The sequence below is a fragment of the Octopus sinensis genome, linkage group LG20 (genome assembly GCF_006345805.1).
Source record: "Octopus sinensis linkage group LG20, ASM634580v1, whole genome shotgun sequence".
Classification (NCBI taxonomy): domain Eukaryota; kingdom Metazoa; phylum Mollusca; class Cephalopoda; order Octopoda; family Octopodidae; genus Octopus; species Octopus sinensis.
In genome coordinates, this window is record NC_043016.1 from 18,504,533 (window position 1) to 18,521,040 (window position 16,508).

Consider the following 16,508-nt stretch of genomic DNA (forward strand, 5'->3'; position numbering starts at 1 on the left):
ATGTGGTAGGTTTGAGATTACTCTCTTTGAAGTCATTAGTGACCTTGTTGGCCTACAAACAAAATATATATACATATATGCAAATTCATAAACATATACATATAAATATGCATTTATATATGCGTGTGTGCGTGTATGAGTGGACAAACGGAAGAAAAGGGCACTCAACACATTTATTAGGATTTACATGTACTATTTAAAACAGTTTGATTTGAAATCCGTGCTAGTTTCGCAGGCCCCTAATGGAACCCGTCTCCTAAGGCTCTGGAAAAGCCGAAAGAAGAGGTCCAGGGAGTACATGATGCCTGCCACATGATGAGCTGTTATTGGTCAAATAGGGTCACATGGTATTACTGTAGATAATATCGCTTCGTAAGCGACACCAGTTCCACCAGAAAAAAAAAGAGAGTTTCTTTGACCGCAAGGGTTTCCTGGATCTCTTCATTCGGCTTTTCCTGAGCCCGAAGAGAAGGGCTCCGTTAGGGGCCTGCGAAATTTGAAGTATCATGGAAACCGAATCAAACTGTTCTAAATAATATATTCATGGGTGTGAATGCATCCGGACCGACGTATGTTTGATGTCACTGTAGATGCCCACATGGCCATTTCCTCTCCAAGACACGAGTCTTGACAAGACTTTTGTGACACATGCTAAAAATCTCTTCCCGCCGTATCACTAATTCAGAGACAAACACAGCTCGGAAGCAGCGTAATTGCTGTGGCATCTCCGTATAATACAGGCGTAACAGATATCAGAAAATCAGCCTGTTCCACACTGCAAAACAATTTCTCCAATTCACAATTCTGGACTGTTACGTTATTTATCGATCCGAAACGGTGAGCGGCAAAGTTGACCTCAGCAGAGTCTGCACTTAGTTGCATTCACCGCATGCACTCGCAACAAACACACAGATATATGCATGTATACATACATACACACACACACACACACACACACACACACACACACACACACACACGATTCAGTATCCACTGTATTTAAATAAAAGCTACTAATCTTTATATATAAAAGAGAAGTTGTGTGTCTGTCTCCTACGATTTAGATTCCTAACTACTCCCACATTTTGCGGTGCAGTTTAACCAAAACCGGGTATCTTATAGTCGTGATTCATATCGAGCCCTTCTGGGTATTAGCGCGCGTCTACGATGAGTCTACGATTTAAAAAAAAATTACCATAATTTTTTTCCATTTTAATGCATTTTTTCGCTATTATATAAGGGAAGTAACGCTCTAAAAATGTCTACGATGAGTCAACGATTTAAAAAAAAAATTACCATCATTTTTTTTCCATTTTCAATGCATTTTTTTGGGGTTTTTTTTGGGGGGGGGCTACAACTCTCTAAAAACGCTTATATAGTTATTTCCCTTACAAACCCGAGCAACGCCGGGCGATACTGCTAGTATTTAATAGTATGGAAACACGATAATTCAGCAGATTTATATAGCGTGTCTTGTGTCTCAAAGCAACAATTATGCCTCAATGCACATGGTTGATCATATGATTTTTGTTTACCCTTTGTCTTTTCGTTTCAGTTTTTGTATCAACCTTCTCGGTTTTGTTTTTTGCTTTTTCTTTTCCTCTCGTGTTTTCTCATGGATCAGTGTCCATGTGCATTGAGCCTGAAGGATGATTTTGCTCCGAGACACAAGGCATCTTATAGAAATCTGCTGAATTATCGTGTTCGCAAGGCACAAAAAACCATTATTATTAGCTCGTATTTAAATACTGTATACATTAAATGATATTTATTTCTCATTAGCTGGAGTACTTTTTTGTCGATTCCACATATAAACGGAACAGTAAATTCGTTCTCTCTCCCCCTCTCTCTCTCTCCCCCCCCCCCCCACACACACATATATATATATATATATATGTATATATATGTATAATGTAACCCACATGTGAGTCGTTGGCGATTTTCATCCACCGTCTTCCAACATCAGGTGTCCAGCGATGGCGTGGGAGGACAAATGCAGACACAAAGACACACACATAAATATGCACATATATACACGACGAGCTTCTTTCAGTTTCCGTCAAACAAATCGGCTCACAAGGCTCTGGTCGACACGAGTCTATAGTAGACGACACTTACCCAAGGTCCCTATTTACACTTCTTAAATTTATCCGTACATATTCTTGTCTGTGTATCATCTCCGTAAACAACCTGTAGCCCTCGTGCGGCTGTCGGGCAGCTGTAACCCCGCCCTTGTCAAGAACTCAATGATGACACATTGCTTGTATTTGGAAATCATTATTAACATGTAAAGAACTGATAGAGACACTACAAAAGAAGAAGAGTACTCTTCCAGCATTTGCCATTTGAACGACCTCTATCAGTTAATAAAACAGGTATGCCAACCAACTTTAGTATTAGTTTTTTGTCATAACCCTTGTATTTATCACTAAAATGTTTACACCATTCTCTCTCTGTCATTTAATTGTCTTTTTTATCAGCTTTAATCTGAAGACATTAAAGGTGAAGAAGGGCGGGTCTGTTTCTGCTTATAACAAGGACGATTATTCAAGTTACTTCAACTACTGAGATTGTAAAATCAGAGATAACGATTACTTGCGTTTGTAAAATGTTTGTTTTTATTTTGGGGTTGTTGTTTTTTTTTTCGTTTATTGTTTACTGACATAAACAAGTGATGATGACTCACTTAAAACAACTGATTAAGTTGAATTTGTCAGTATTTATTTTATCTTATGTTTTAAGCGCGGTACATTTTATATGAGCTGCTCTGATCATCTTTCGTCTACACAACTTGCAGATGAGTCAGGTATGATGGCAGTCACACAGTTATCTTTGTCCTACATTTATCAATTACTGCCACACAATAACTTTTGTGAGGGCCTCGACCAGTATTTTAGAAGGACATTCATCTTCCTGTATAAATAGATAGGCTCTCAGAGAACGACTTATTGACTGTCAAACCTTGAGGTAGTTTACAGAGTTGTGTATCACAACATACGGAATTTAGTAGAATACCTATTTCTTTATTACTCACAAGGGGCTAAACACAGAGGGGACAAACAGGGACAGACATAGGTATTAAGTCGATTACATCGACCCCAGTGCGTAACTGGTACTTAATTTATCGACCCCGAAAGGATGAAAGGCAAAATCGACCTCGGCGGAATTTGAACTCACAACGTAACGGCAGACGAAATACGGCTACGCATTTCGCCCAACGTGCTAACGTTTCTGCCAGCTCATACCACTTTATCACAGGCCCAGGCTTGGTCAACCTAGGTCGAGTCCCTTGGATTGGGCGGTATGTTGTAAGACTCGAAGCACCCAGGGACATTCAGGATGCAATGTTTTAAACTAATGATACTGGTTACTTTTGACATGTCTGAATTGGATCCTTTTTATCTAAGCTCTATGACGTACAGTTTGCATATTAATTATATACTTTTGATCTCTCACTCGGTCCCAATATGGCTACATAATGGCAACGGGAATTCAAAAGAATTCAAAACTTACATTGAACCTAATACTTGGGAGACACTTATTTTTATTAATATTGAAATGTTCGCTTTAGTGGGATTTTACCTCATAACGTTCACTTCACTACACTCCTCAATAAGTAACATTCTTAGGAGTATATATTATTGGTTTCTGATTTTGGTTAAAGGCCAACAAGTTTACAGAAGGGGTTAAGTCGATTACATCGATCCCAGTGTTCGACTGGTACTTATTTTATCGACCTCGAAGGAATAAAAGGCAAAGTCGACCTCAGGAGAATTTGAACTCAGAATGCAATGACGGACAAAATGCCGTTAAACATTTTGCCCTCTGTGCTAACGATATTAGAAATATATAACTTGTTTCAGTCGGCCATGCTGGGGCACCGCTTTTTGTCGAGCAAATCGATCCCATGACTTATACTTTGTAAGCCTAGTACTTATTCTATCGGTCTCTTTTGCCGAACCGCTAAATTACGTGGACGTAAACACACCAGCATCGGTTGTCAAGCGATGTTGGGGGCGGGGGAGACAAACACAGACACACACACACACACAACATATATATACATATATACGACGGGCTTCTTTCAGTTTCCGCCTACCAAATCTACTCACAAGGCTTTGGTCGGCCCGAGGCTATAGTAGAAGACACTTGCTCAAGTTGCCACGTAGTGGGACTGAACCCGGAACCATGCGGTTGGTAAGCAAGCTACTTACCACACAGCCATTCATTGGACTATTGATAAAATAATAGGATAAAAATGTGTGTGTGTACGTGCTTATGTATATTCGTGTGTGTGTGTTTTATTTATCCATGATGGTCAAATATTTTAGATTTTATGGTATTCATCAATGGTTGATTAGATTTAAAACTCAAGGACACATCCAATCTGTGATGTCCACGATTTATCTATAAATGATAGCAGAAAAAAATATAGTATATCAGCTAGTTTTACAGATACTGATTAAAAATATAAAAAAAGAACTTACACATACATACTATGTCTAAACATGTATATGGTTGGTGTAGGAGTCGTTTGGGTTATCGATGACCTATATTTCCATCTTTATGGCTACGATTATCAGTTTTGTTAAATAAGTAGTTATTCTCCTGTTAACAAGATAAAGGACCTTTTTGTTCAATAGCGTAGAGATGAGTTTCAAAACCTTGAATTCGCTATGCAGAGAGTCACTACACCCACAGAGACCGGAAGGGGTATAAACGGAATGTCATTAGTTAGGGAAGTTGATTTTGCAACTAAAACATTTTTCTTTGAGTCATGGATCCAATAGAAAATCATAAAATTGTCGTAAATTTCTTTTCTTTATTTAAAATTTTTTTTAAAGCGTTTCTAAACAAAATGAAAATATATAGACGCAGGAGTGGCTGTGTGGTAAGTAGCTTGCTAACCAGCCACATGGTTCCGGGTTCAGTCCCACTGCGTGGCATCTTGGTCAAGTGTCTTCTGCTATAGCCCCGGGCCGACCAATGCCTTGTGAGTGGATTTGGTAGATAGAAACTGAAAGAAGCCCGTCGTATATATGTATATATATATATATGTATGTGTGTGTGTGCTTGTGTGTCTGTGTTTGTCCCCCTAGCATTGCTTGACAACCGATGCTGGTGTGTTTACGTCCCCGTCACTTAGCGGTTCGGCAAAAGAGACCGATAGAATAAGTACTGGGCTTACAAAGAATAAGTCCCGGGGTCGAGTTGCTCGACTAAAGGCGGTGCTCTAGCATGGTCGCAGTCAAATGACTGAAACAAGTAGAAGAGTAAAAAAGAGTATAAAGACAAAATCTCGTGAAAAAATATATTTTACGAGAAAACAAATATACTAAAAAGCAATATTTGTTGAACATCAGAGAAAGGACTAAATGAAAACTTATTTGTAAAAGCGAGAATATCATACAAGTAACAATAATATGTCAATCAAGTCCGAAAAATAAGAACATACAAAATGGCCGTAAGCCTAACTGTCCTCGTCAAACTGCCATTCGCCATAAGTAAGCCATTATAATGGATGATGGAAGCACTCCGTCGGTTCCGACGACGAGGGTTCCGGTTGATCCGATCAACGGAACAGCCTGCTCGTGAAATTAACGTGTAAGTGGCTGAGCACTCCACAGACACGTGTACCCTTAACGTAGTACTCGGGGATATTCAGCGCGGCACAGAGAGTGACAAGGCCGGCCCTTTGAAATACAGGTACAACAGAAACAGAAAGTAAGAGTGAGAGAAAGTTGTGGTGAAAGAGTACAGCAGGGATCACCACCATCCCCTGCCGGAGCCTCGTGGAGCTTTTAGGTGTTTTCGCTCAATAAACACTCACAACGCCCGGTCTGGGAATGGAAACCGCGATCCTACGACCGCGAGTCCGCTGCCCTAACCACTGGGCCATTGCGCCTCCACTAAGCCATTATAATAAGTGTATCACGAACGAGAAGAGACAAAAAGATAAATACTTGAAAAGTATTTTCAATAAAATGTTCCAAGAGAAGATTAATTCGTTGGACGGTTGCACAACATATTTAACTAAAATTGATAAGGGACTTCCGGTTCTGATGATGGCAGTGATTAAAAATATAAGGAGGGAATATTTACAACAATGCAATGTCCTCATTATGGCAAATGCATATTTATTTATAATTCCTTTCAGCAACTAATAAACTGTATCTTGAACATATTAAAGTAAGCAAAGGCAAAAGATTTGGGGTGAAAAAACAGTAAAATACAATGTTTTAAAAATAAAACAATAAAAGAAAAATATTGACTAAGTTTTGTGACAATACTTAAACACATGAAGATCTACTCTTCACACTAATAAAAACTGAAAATACCATAAAGAGCGATTGGGAGATGGAAGAAAAAATATTGGTTCTAATTTGATCACTTATAAATTGATCACCAACATTACTAGAGATATAGATATTGAGGAATTCTGTCAACAAAAGAATAATTAACAAGAAATTTTGTTGCAAGCAATTATCGGTCAGCAGAGTCGAGGGTATGTCCAGTTACAAAATATAAATTTGATACTCCTTCTTTGAAAAATTTGTATACTTTTCTTGAGAAAAATCTGGAGAAAGAATAAGCTGCTTAACCAGAATATGAGCTTAACCAATATATAAGAATTCCGAAGAAGTATTGACTTTGTATCTTGAACGTTACCTCCGTACAATTCAGGAACAAGAAATTTCCATTGAGTATACCTATTTCTTTATTACCCACAAGGGGCTAAACACAGAGGGGACAAACAAGGACAGACATAGGTATTAAGTCGATTACATCGACCCCAGTGCGTAACTGGTACTTAAATTTATCGACCCCGAAAGGATGAAAGGCAAAGTCGACCTCGGTGGAATTTGAACTCACAACGTAACGGCAGACGAAATACTGCTAAGCATTTCGCCCGGCGTGCTAACGTTTCTGCCAGCTCGCCGCCTTTCCATTGAGTATACCATAAGTCAAAAGATAGAAAACAGCAGCAAACCACGATTTCTTGCTGTGCTGAACCAAACTTGGAGATGTAGAACATATTGCGATCTGCGAGGTATTGTGTGATATAGCCAGAGTAATCCGGAATAGAATAACAGATAAAAATAACAAATACAAACGAACACTCGCAGATCAAAAGGATGTTCGCGGAACTTAATAATAAAAACACAGCCAACTTGATATCTGAGACCATGAAATAAAAACATGTCCTATTATTTTATCGCACGTGAACAGCAGAATTTCTTCGATACAGCACTGTGGTTGATAAAATCAACGTTAACCGTTGATGACAGCATTTTTCTCACCAGCTATGGTAGTATTCTAATGATTTAAACTAGTAATATATATATATATATATATATATATATATATATATATAATATATATATATATTTTTATATATATATATTACTATCTTATTTTTGTTTGTAACTGAGCAGAAAACATAAGGGTATTGGATAAAATCTTTGACAGAAACAGATGGAAAAAACTATACTGTGAGTTCAAGTCCCGTTACGGTTACCTTACACTTTTACTCATCAAGAGTCGGCAAAGTAATCAATATTCGGATTGATTACACAGCTTGCCATTTGAAACATTGCTCTCACCACCTCCCTAACGAAAGGTTCCTGGACTGTTTGGAAAAGTGTAAACTATTTTTGTGTGTGTTTATATATGGCTACATTTTGGTTTCGGACTCTCTCTCTCTCCTCTCTCTCTCTCTATCTCTATATATATATATTATATATATATATATATATATATATATATATTAATAATATATATATATATATATATATATATATATATATATATATAGAGAGAGAGAGAGAGAGATTCCCAAACTGAAGTGTAGTCATTTCCATCATCGAACGTGTTACTTCTAGCTACTATTACTGCAGGTGCTCCCGCAGCTGTTCCCTGCTGTCATTAGAAAAAAACCAGATAGCTTTGGACTCAGTTCAGATTTAATGGTATCTGGCTAAAAGCGTCAACATTTGATACCTCACAGGTTATTTCTTTAAAAGCCATGAAGTAAAGACATGGTTAAAATGTTTGGAATTTGATTGCCATAAACTAAGTTTGACTCTTAGTTTATATATTCACCCGTGTTTGTCACTAATGTCTACATTAACGTGTGTTGGCGTATGTATGTAGATTTTCTGTGTATATGAGTATCCCTGTGTACGCAAGCTTGTGAATGTGTGTATACCTATATGTAGTGTCAATATTATTATTATTATTATTATTATCATTATTATTGAGTGAGAGAGCAGTTCATGCCATCAAAGTGACTATTATTATTATTATTATTATTATTTGCGGGACGTATGGTAGTTAATACATGTACTAATCAATGTATATCCCTTTTGTGTGTGTGTGTTTTTTTATATATGTAATGAGAGGAAATTGTGGCTGTATGGTAAAAAAGCTTTCTTCCCAATGACATGGTTCCGGGTTCAGTCCTACTGCGTGGCACCTTGGGCAAGTGCCCTCTACTATAGCCTCGGGCCGACCAAAGCATTGTGAGTTGATTTGGTAGACGGAAACTGAAAGAAACCCGCTATGTTTATATATATATATATATATAGTGCGTGTGTGTGTGTGTGTGTGTGTGTGAGTGTCTGTTTGTCCCCCCACGGTTACCGCTTGACAACCGATGTTGGTGTGTTTTTTTCAACTATATATATATATATATATAATGTTTATCTGAATAAGCATTGGTACAGTTGTGGTTGTGTGGTAAGCAGTTTGCTTCCCAATCCCATGGTTCCGAGTTCAACCCCACAGCGTGGCACCTCGGTCTTGTGAATGTGCTTTCTTCACTGAATCTGAAAAGCCAGTCGTATGTGTATGAGCGCGAGCGCGCGTTTCTCTCCTCTGCTTAAAACCGGTGCTGGTTTGTTTACATCCCCGTATCTGAACGACACCGGTACAGTCTTTAAAAAAAATAAATAAATGCTGGAGTAAATTTGTTCAACAAGGCAGTGCTCCAGTATTGGCTGCCATTCAATGGATAAAAAACAAGTAAATGATAAAAGGAGATATAGATTTTGTATGTAGGTCTGGCTGAATTTATATGCGTATATAAATATTGGTTTTTTATGTACGAATGTGTGATCTTGTGTGAAATATTTTTTTTAGAAAATGTTAGAATTAATATATGTTTCTCTTTTTTCTAGAATGAAAAGAAATTGCGATATCGCTTCGCTGCAATCGTTGACGAATTGCGAAATTCCAGTGACGCTGTATATAGCAGGGCGCTTTTTTCTTTCGTCAACTGTATTATCATCTACAAAAAAGAAGATCTAGAACGAGTTAGAATCAGAAATGAATTCATCGGTACGTGCCTCTTTATTATTATTATTATTATGTTTTTTCTTCTTTCTTCAAATTTTCTTCCGTTTCTCACCGGGTGTTTTCCATACACCTAGGGCAGAGAAGCTCATTGTATGCATTCCAGATTACACACGCAAATTCACAGATAAAATATGTATTTAAAAATTAATAAATAAATTCATGGATGGATGTTGTTTTCACAGCGGTAATGCTCTTCTCAGTACATGAGCCGTTCCAGTTAATACGATTTTTATTATTATTATTATTATTATTATTATTATTATTATTATTATTATTATTATTATAGCAGCGAGCGGCAAAACCGTTCACACAGGTGGTTATAAAGCTTAGCCACATTTCGTCCTCTTTACGACCTGAGATTGAATCTATCAATGACGACTTTCATCATTTCGGGGTCGATAACATAAAGAGCAGTCAAGTACTGGGGTCGACGTAATCGGCTTACCCCGTCTCCCAAGTTGCTGACCTTCAGTCAAAATTTGAAATTATTATTATTATTTACCCATCATGACTACCCGTCTGATAAGGGTACACCAGGCACATGCATCACAACTATATGTGTGCGATATGGTGATTTCATATCAAGATAAGCAGCGCATGACCATGTTGGTGGGGCCCAGTTAGAATTTTCTTCAGGTCGAGTAGCGCATCCCGCTCAAAAGTCTCCTGAATGAGGGCTGTTTAAGGAAGATGAACAAAATACATGTTTACAGAGGTGAATTATTCAAACCCCAACGAATTTTCTTCAATACATGGCTATGGCACTTCTCATGGGCGGACGAGTGTAGCGGTACCATCGATCTTACGTTGTGGCTGGTTTTGTTTCATTGACCCGGGAAGAATGAAAGGTAACTGTAGCCTCGATGAGATTTGAATTTAGAGGAAACACCAAAAGGGAGACATTCTGTCTGAGGCTCTTACGAATTAAAATACCCCTAATAGTATTAATAGTTACTGTAATAAAAGCTATAGTAGTAAGAGTAAACATTTAAGCTCCTTGTTACCCAGTTGAGTGACAGCGAACAGTTGACAAAAATCAACAAGAAATGCTTTGCCCCGTGCAGAAACTGCAGGAACCTGTCAGAGGTTTTGCAAGCTCTTCTAAATCTATTACTGTATTGGAAGCACTTGTGTATTGCTAGCAGGTATCTCAGGGTCACAACCGTTTCGCCTCCTTTTGTCGGCATACTTCGCCTGAGTGGGAAAGCGAGGACTATTTGCGGTTTCTACTTGCGGTCTCTTATCGAACTACTGATAAATTACTTTCACCGACATGACGCCGTACAAGATTTACTAATGAGCAAGAGAAAGCTTCGACGACCACTAATAATAACTTAGTAACAGCAAATAAACTTTACGGTATCAAGAAAATTAATAATAGCATTAAGAACATTTGACTAATGCGAAACTTAATTCTTAATAGCCAAGACTCCTTCGAGTTGATTAAATCTGCCCTTCATAGCAGAAACAAAAAACGTGTGTGTGTGTGTGTGTGTGTGTGTGTGTGTATGTATTATAAATACACACATACACCACACTTGCATGTCTGGACGCACGCGAACATTGTACAAATATAAATACATGTAAGCGCGCACACATAAGCACTTGTATACGTACGTACACACATACACATACACACACACACATACATACACACACATACACACACACATACACACACATACACACACACATACACACATGCATACACACACATGCATACACACATACATACACATACACACACACATACATACACACACACATACATACATAAGCACTCACACACACACATACATTCAAATCACGCTTTCATACACAAAACGCGTACACATATATACACAATTACACATCTACCGCACGCGCTCACACACACATATTTACACATTCACACACAGACCTTTCGTACACTACTTGACAGGGGTGGGAGGTTCCAGACACCTATAGTAACATCTATAACGAGAATGTGAAAGATTGATAACAAGAATATCTGCGAAACGACAGTAGTAAACACCCTGACAGCTTGAGTTTTACATAAATTTATCATTGTATCATAAAGACGTCTACAGGAACCCTGCTGAGCATTTTATAAATATCTATTTCCTTCTACAAATGTGTTTCTGCCTGTGTGTTTTATATATAAGTTCTTGTGTGTCTCTCTGTTCTTGTTTGTTTCTTTGTTTGTACATAGTAAATACATAGTTTGGAATTTGAAATGAATTAATATGAACTCGGTGATACGTAAGCAAATACAGTACTGAAAAATCCAATGTGAATCGAACCGTGTACTTTCCAGCTGTGTTTTTTAAAAGAGATTGGTGATCTTTGGTTGTTGTGCGTAAAAACCACCCTCTTAATTTTTTTTATTTTATTTTATTCTATTCTATGTATATATATCAGCTATCATTGTTTTTCAAGGAGCAAATATTATCTTTATAAATATATATATATTTGTGTGTGTGTGTGTATTTGTGTATATATATATATAATAATTATGTGTATATATATGTGTGTGTGTTGTATTTGTGTATAATATATAAATAATTATGTGTATATATATGTGTGTGTGTGTGTATATATATATAAATAATTATGTGTATATATATATATATATAATTATGTGTATATATATGTATATATAATATAATTATATGTGTATATATATGTATATAATATAATTATATGTGTATATATATGTGTATATATATATAATTATATGTGTATATATGTATATATATATAATTATATGTGTATATATATGTGTATATATATATAATTATATGTATATATATGTGTATATATATATAATTATGTGTATATATATGTATATGTATATATATATATATATGTATATATATCTATATCTATCTACATATATATATATATATATATATATATATATAAAGTCATCTTTAAGATAAATACTTTACGCCCGTTCTCCGTAATGTAGACTATATCCTTTTGTTGGCTTGAGCATAGACTTGAAGGTAATTAATTATACAGTAGAGATTTCTATGTAAATTGATATTATCAGATAAGAGAGCTTCTGCATGACCTATTTGAAATAACAGCCAAATCACGAACAATTTCATATTCTAGTCTTAATGAAGCTGTAAGCCGTAATTGTTAAAATATTGTCTAAAGGAAAACAGATTTTTAAGAATAAAGGGGTCGTAACGTTAATACCCTTATAGCGGCACAAGTAGGTAGTGCCATATTGGATGAGATCTCGCGGCAGCCATTGCCATCTTCGAGACTGTAGCGAGACCTCACATGCATTCCATTTGACATGCGCGAGATCACAACGAGGCTCGTGATGGAAAACTCTCTATAAAGGGAAAACTCGATTCAAATCTCTTTCTTTTTGGCCCCCACTTTGTGAACACCACCACTGGCTGGACCTGTCTATATATTGTATCTCCAGAGGCAATGTGCCCGCATTAACGGAGCTACATAACACAATGCACACAGCTAAAGATGGTTGCTGAGAGCAATACACTTCACCTATCCTGTAAAAACCTGTAAATAAACCAGTTGTAAATAGCATTTATACCTGAAGTCTTTTCTCTCTTCGACTAAAGGAAGTTTGAATTACACGAAGAACAAAAAGATGATGGAAGGAGATGATATTCTTCCGATATCGTAAACCTTGCCTTCCATTACAAAACCCTTGATCAAAAGGTTTCTGGCTTTTCAGATTGACCGAAATTAGGAAACACTCAAATGCCTTCCAGCAGTAACCATCCTTTCTCTTTTTATGTCATACACTGCTATGTCCATTTACCTTTTAAGACAGTAGGATGTGATTTGAGAATTTTGTCTGTTGTCTTAGCAGGTCGACGGATAGAACAACGAATCATTCGCTGGTGTATTGAATGGAAGGATGTAATACGAAATTTTCATGAGATTTAGCTGCTATTTCAATTACATCTATTTAAGAACATCCTTATGGTGTAACTTGAGGGAGATTCGACTGCCACTTTTTTGCTGTCAGGACCGCACAGAGGCTCTTTACCTGAGTAAATGTGGTGGACTTGAAACTGCTGAAGCTTCTGTGCTGTGTGTATATGTGTAGGTGTGTGCATGAGTGTGTACCCCGGTTTCTCTTACTGCTCGACAAAGGAGTTGATTTATCTTAACATAGCGGTTTGACAAAAATTTTGTGTGTGTGTGAGTTTATTCTTAGACAAAAATATTGTTGCGGTAAAATATAGTTTGGTATGCATCAAGACCATAAAACACAATCAAAGTCATAGCATCTAATCAAGTAGACGTTACCATCTGCACCAGTTGCTTCCATTTGGCCTGCTACCATCAACGTCGGTGCTGTGGAGATCGCTACTTATTTCTTCCACGCTTCACTTGAATGAAATGCTGACATGCCACCACCTGAACATATTCGCACTTAACTTGTGTATATACAATTTATTGGTAATCCAAATACTTCCTTGAAGTCTATCCGCCCTATGACAGGCTTTGTTTTTCATCATACAGGATGCCCAAAATAATCTCCCTCGCTGAGCAAACCTTTTGTCAAGCTGCCAGTTTAGTCGCCGACGTCCCAACTATGAAACAGGTTGTACTAGGTTACATATCACCTGTAGTGCGCACTCTACTCGCACACACCCATATATACAATGTGTATGCTACAAACAAACAACATTGTAGGGAAAACACTTCATAACTAGCAAGTGAGAAGCAGCGCTGTCGTTTTTTTGACACCTCTATGTACGTCAGTTGACCTAGCCATACGTCAAAATCTGTATCATTCTTGTCAGGAAAAAAAAATTAATATTTCGCTAATAATCCATCATGCAAATTATATTAAATATTTTGCATTCTTTTGGTTTTCATATAACATGGGTTGTTTGCACTGAAAAATGTTTTTACGTTATTTATGTCAAAGAGAGGACATCGACGTGGTCGTTCTGTCCGCTAGAAATAACGGCGAAATATACTTCAAATATGTCTCTAACATATTAAACGCAGGCTTGACAGATTGAATAATGAAGTATGAGGCACACTGTAGCTCCTGAGAACAAAACAAGAAAGAAATGATGGAATGCTCCTATTTGAAATGTCAGTTAGGGCAGGGCCGATGTTGTTTTAGGGATTAAACAACCTATATCTACTTCGAAACAGCTTACTCTTTCTCTCTTTTTTTTTTTACTCTTTTTACTTGTTTCAGTCATTTGACTGCGGCCATGCTGGAGCACCGCCTTTAGTCGAGCGAATCGACCCCGGGACTTATTCTTTGTAAGCCCAGTACTTATTCTATCGGTCTCTTTTGCCGAACCGCTAAGTGACGGGGACGCAAACACACCAGCATCGGTTGTCAAGCAATGCTAGGGGGACAAACACAGACACACAAACATACACGCACACACATATATACATATATATACATATATATGACAGGCTTCTTTCAGTTTCCGTCTACCAAATCCACTCACAAGGCATTGGTCGGCCGGGCTATAGCAGAAGACACTTGCCCAAGATGCCACGCAGTGGGACTGAACCCGGAACCATGTTGCTGGTTAGCAAGCTACTTACCACACAGCCACTCCTGCGCCTATGCATTATGCATTATGCAAAAATATCAAAAACACACACACACAACACACACACACACACACACCACACACACACACACACACACACACACACACACACACCCAACACACACACACACACATATATATATATTATATATTATAATATATATATATATATATATACATACATGCATACACACGATTCAGTAAAATACACGGGTTCGATTGCGGGTATGGTTTCACTGAATAATTTGTTCTTATGTTCTCTATACTTATGAAAAGATGAGATAACTGGAATGAATGCTTTTATCGTTGTTTTGCTCAGTACAAAACAATTTGTGTAGATTCGACCGAACGAGCCCCCACCCCCACCCTACCTCCACCACTACCATCACTCCCTTTTGGTTTTGCTCAACATGCTAAAATCGCTAACACTCATCTCTCAGATCATAAATTCTTATCTTAAAATAATGTACTTACATACATAAATAAAGAAAGAAAAAAGAGATGGGATAGTCTTTGATGGAACACCTGTGTTCATATTGTCCGCTCCATTGGAACTGACCTGGAGGGCTAAGCGATAGCGAAAAGAAGAAATAACAAATGCAAATTTAAACTTATTTGACAAAAAAAAAAAAACAGACCTGTGTGAGAACATATTTTTCTGTAACAACACTGTGACAACATCTGTTCGTTTGGAGAAAGCAGACGACACTGTCAGTCCATGTATTGGTTATATTTATAATGAAAATTTACGTTTGTTTTGAGTAAGTATATTGTTATCTCAAATTTACCAATTTAAAAGGAAAGTAATATATTTAGCAGAAAGTTAGATGGGGTGTTTATAAATAAACCATGCGTGTATGCAAGGAAAAACATTTGAAGACAAGCGAAGAGCCATGTTGGTTAATGAAACTTTCGAGATCTATTAGGCTTCAAAGGTGCTGTAGAGCATTTTAGAGTAGACTAATTAACTAAGTAAAGTCTGTAATGACTTTATTCTGATTTTCTGTGTTTAGGTTATTGGCTCTCGTTGTGATCTACTTTAACGATGCTAGAAAAAGTGATTGGATAATTTGCTGCATTAGGATTAGACCAGACACAGGATTTTTGTATTTTTAATCAAACTACTTGGTCAAACTATTTGTGTATATGCATGTATATAGTGTGTGTATATGTGTGTTTGTGATATATGTGTATGTAATATGTATCTGTGTAATATATATGAGTGTGTGTGTTTGTCGTCCGTTTTTTGTTCTGAGTTCAAATGCCACCGGGGTTGACTTTGCCTTTCTTTCTTTCTTTCTGCCTTTCTTTCTTTTTGCCTTTCTTTCTTTCTGCCTTTCTTTCTCTTTTTCTTTCTGCCTTTCTTTCTCTCTTTCTTTCTTTCTTTCTCTCTCTTTCTCTCTTTCTTTCTCTCTTTCTTTCTGCCTTTCTGCCTTTCTTTCTCTCTTTCTTTCTTTCTTTCTTTCTTTCTGTCCTTCTTTCTTTCTCTCTTTCTTTCTTTCTCTCTTTCTTTCTTTCTCTCTTTCTTTCTTGCTTTCTTTCTTTCTTTCTTGGTCGATAAAATGAGTACCAGTCAAGCACTGGCGTCAG

The 16,508-nt window shown here is 37.1% G+C and overlaps 1 protein-coding gene across 1 annotated transcript in view; it reads left to right on the forward strand.

Moving 5' to 3' along the window:
- Positions 1-16,508, forward strand: part of LOC115222695 (formin-J-like) — a 98,890-nt gene that overhangs the window by 41,697 nt on the left and 40,685 nt on the right. The window contains exon 2 of the mRNA XM_036511700.1: positions 9,180-9,339. Within this exon, the coding sequence (XP_036367593.1) occupies positions 9,180-9,339 (160 nt within the window). The remainder of the gene's footprint in view (positions 1-9,179; positions 9,340-16,508) is intronic.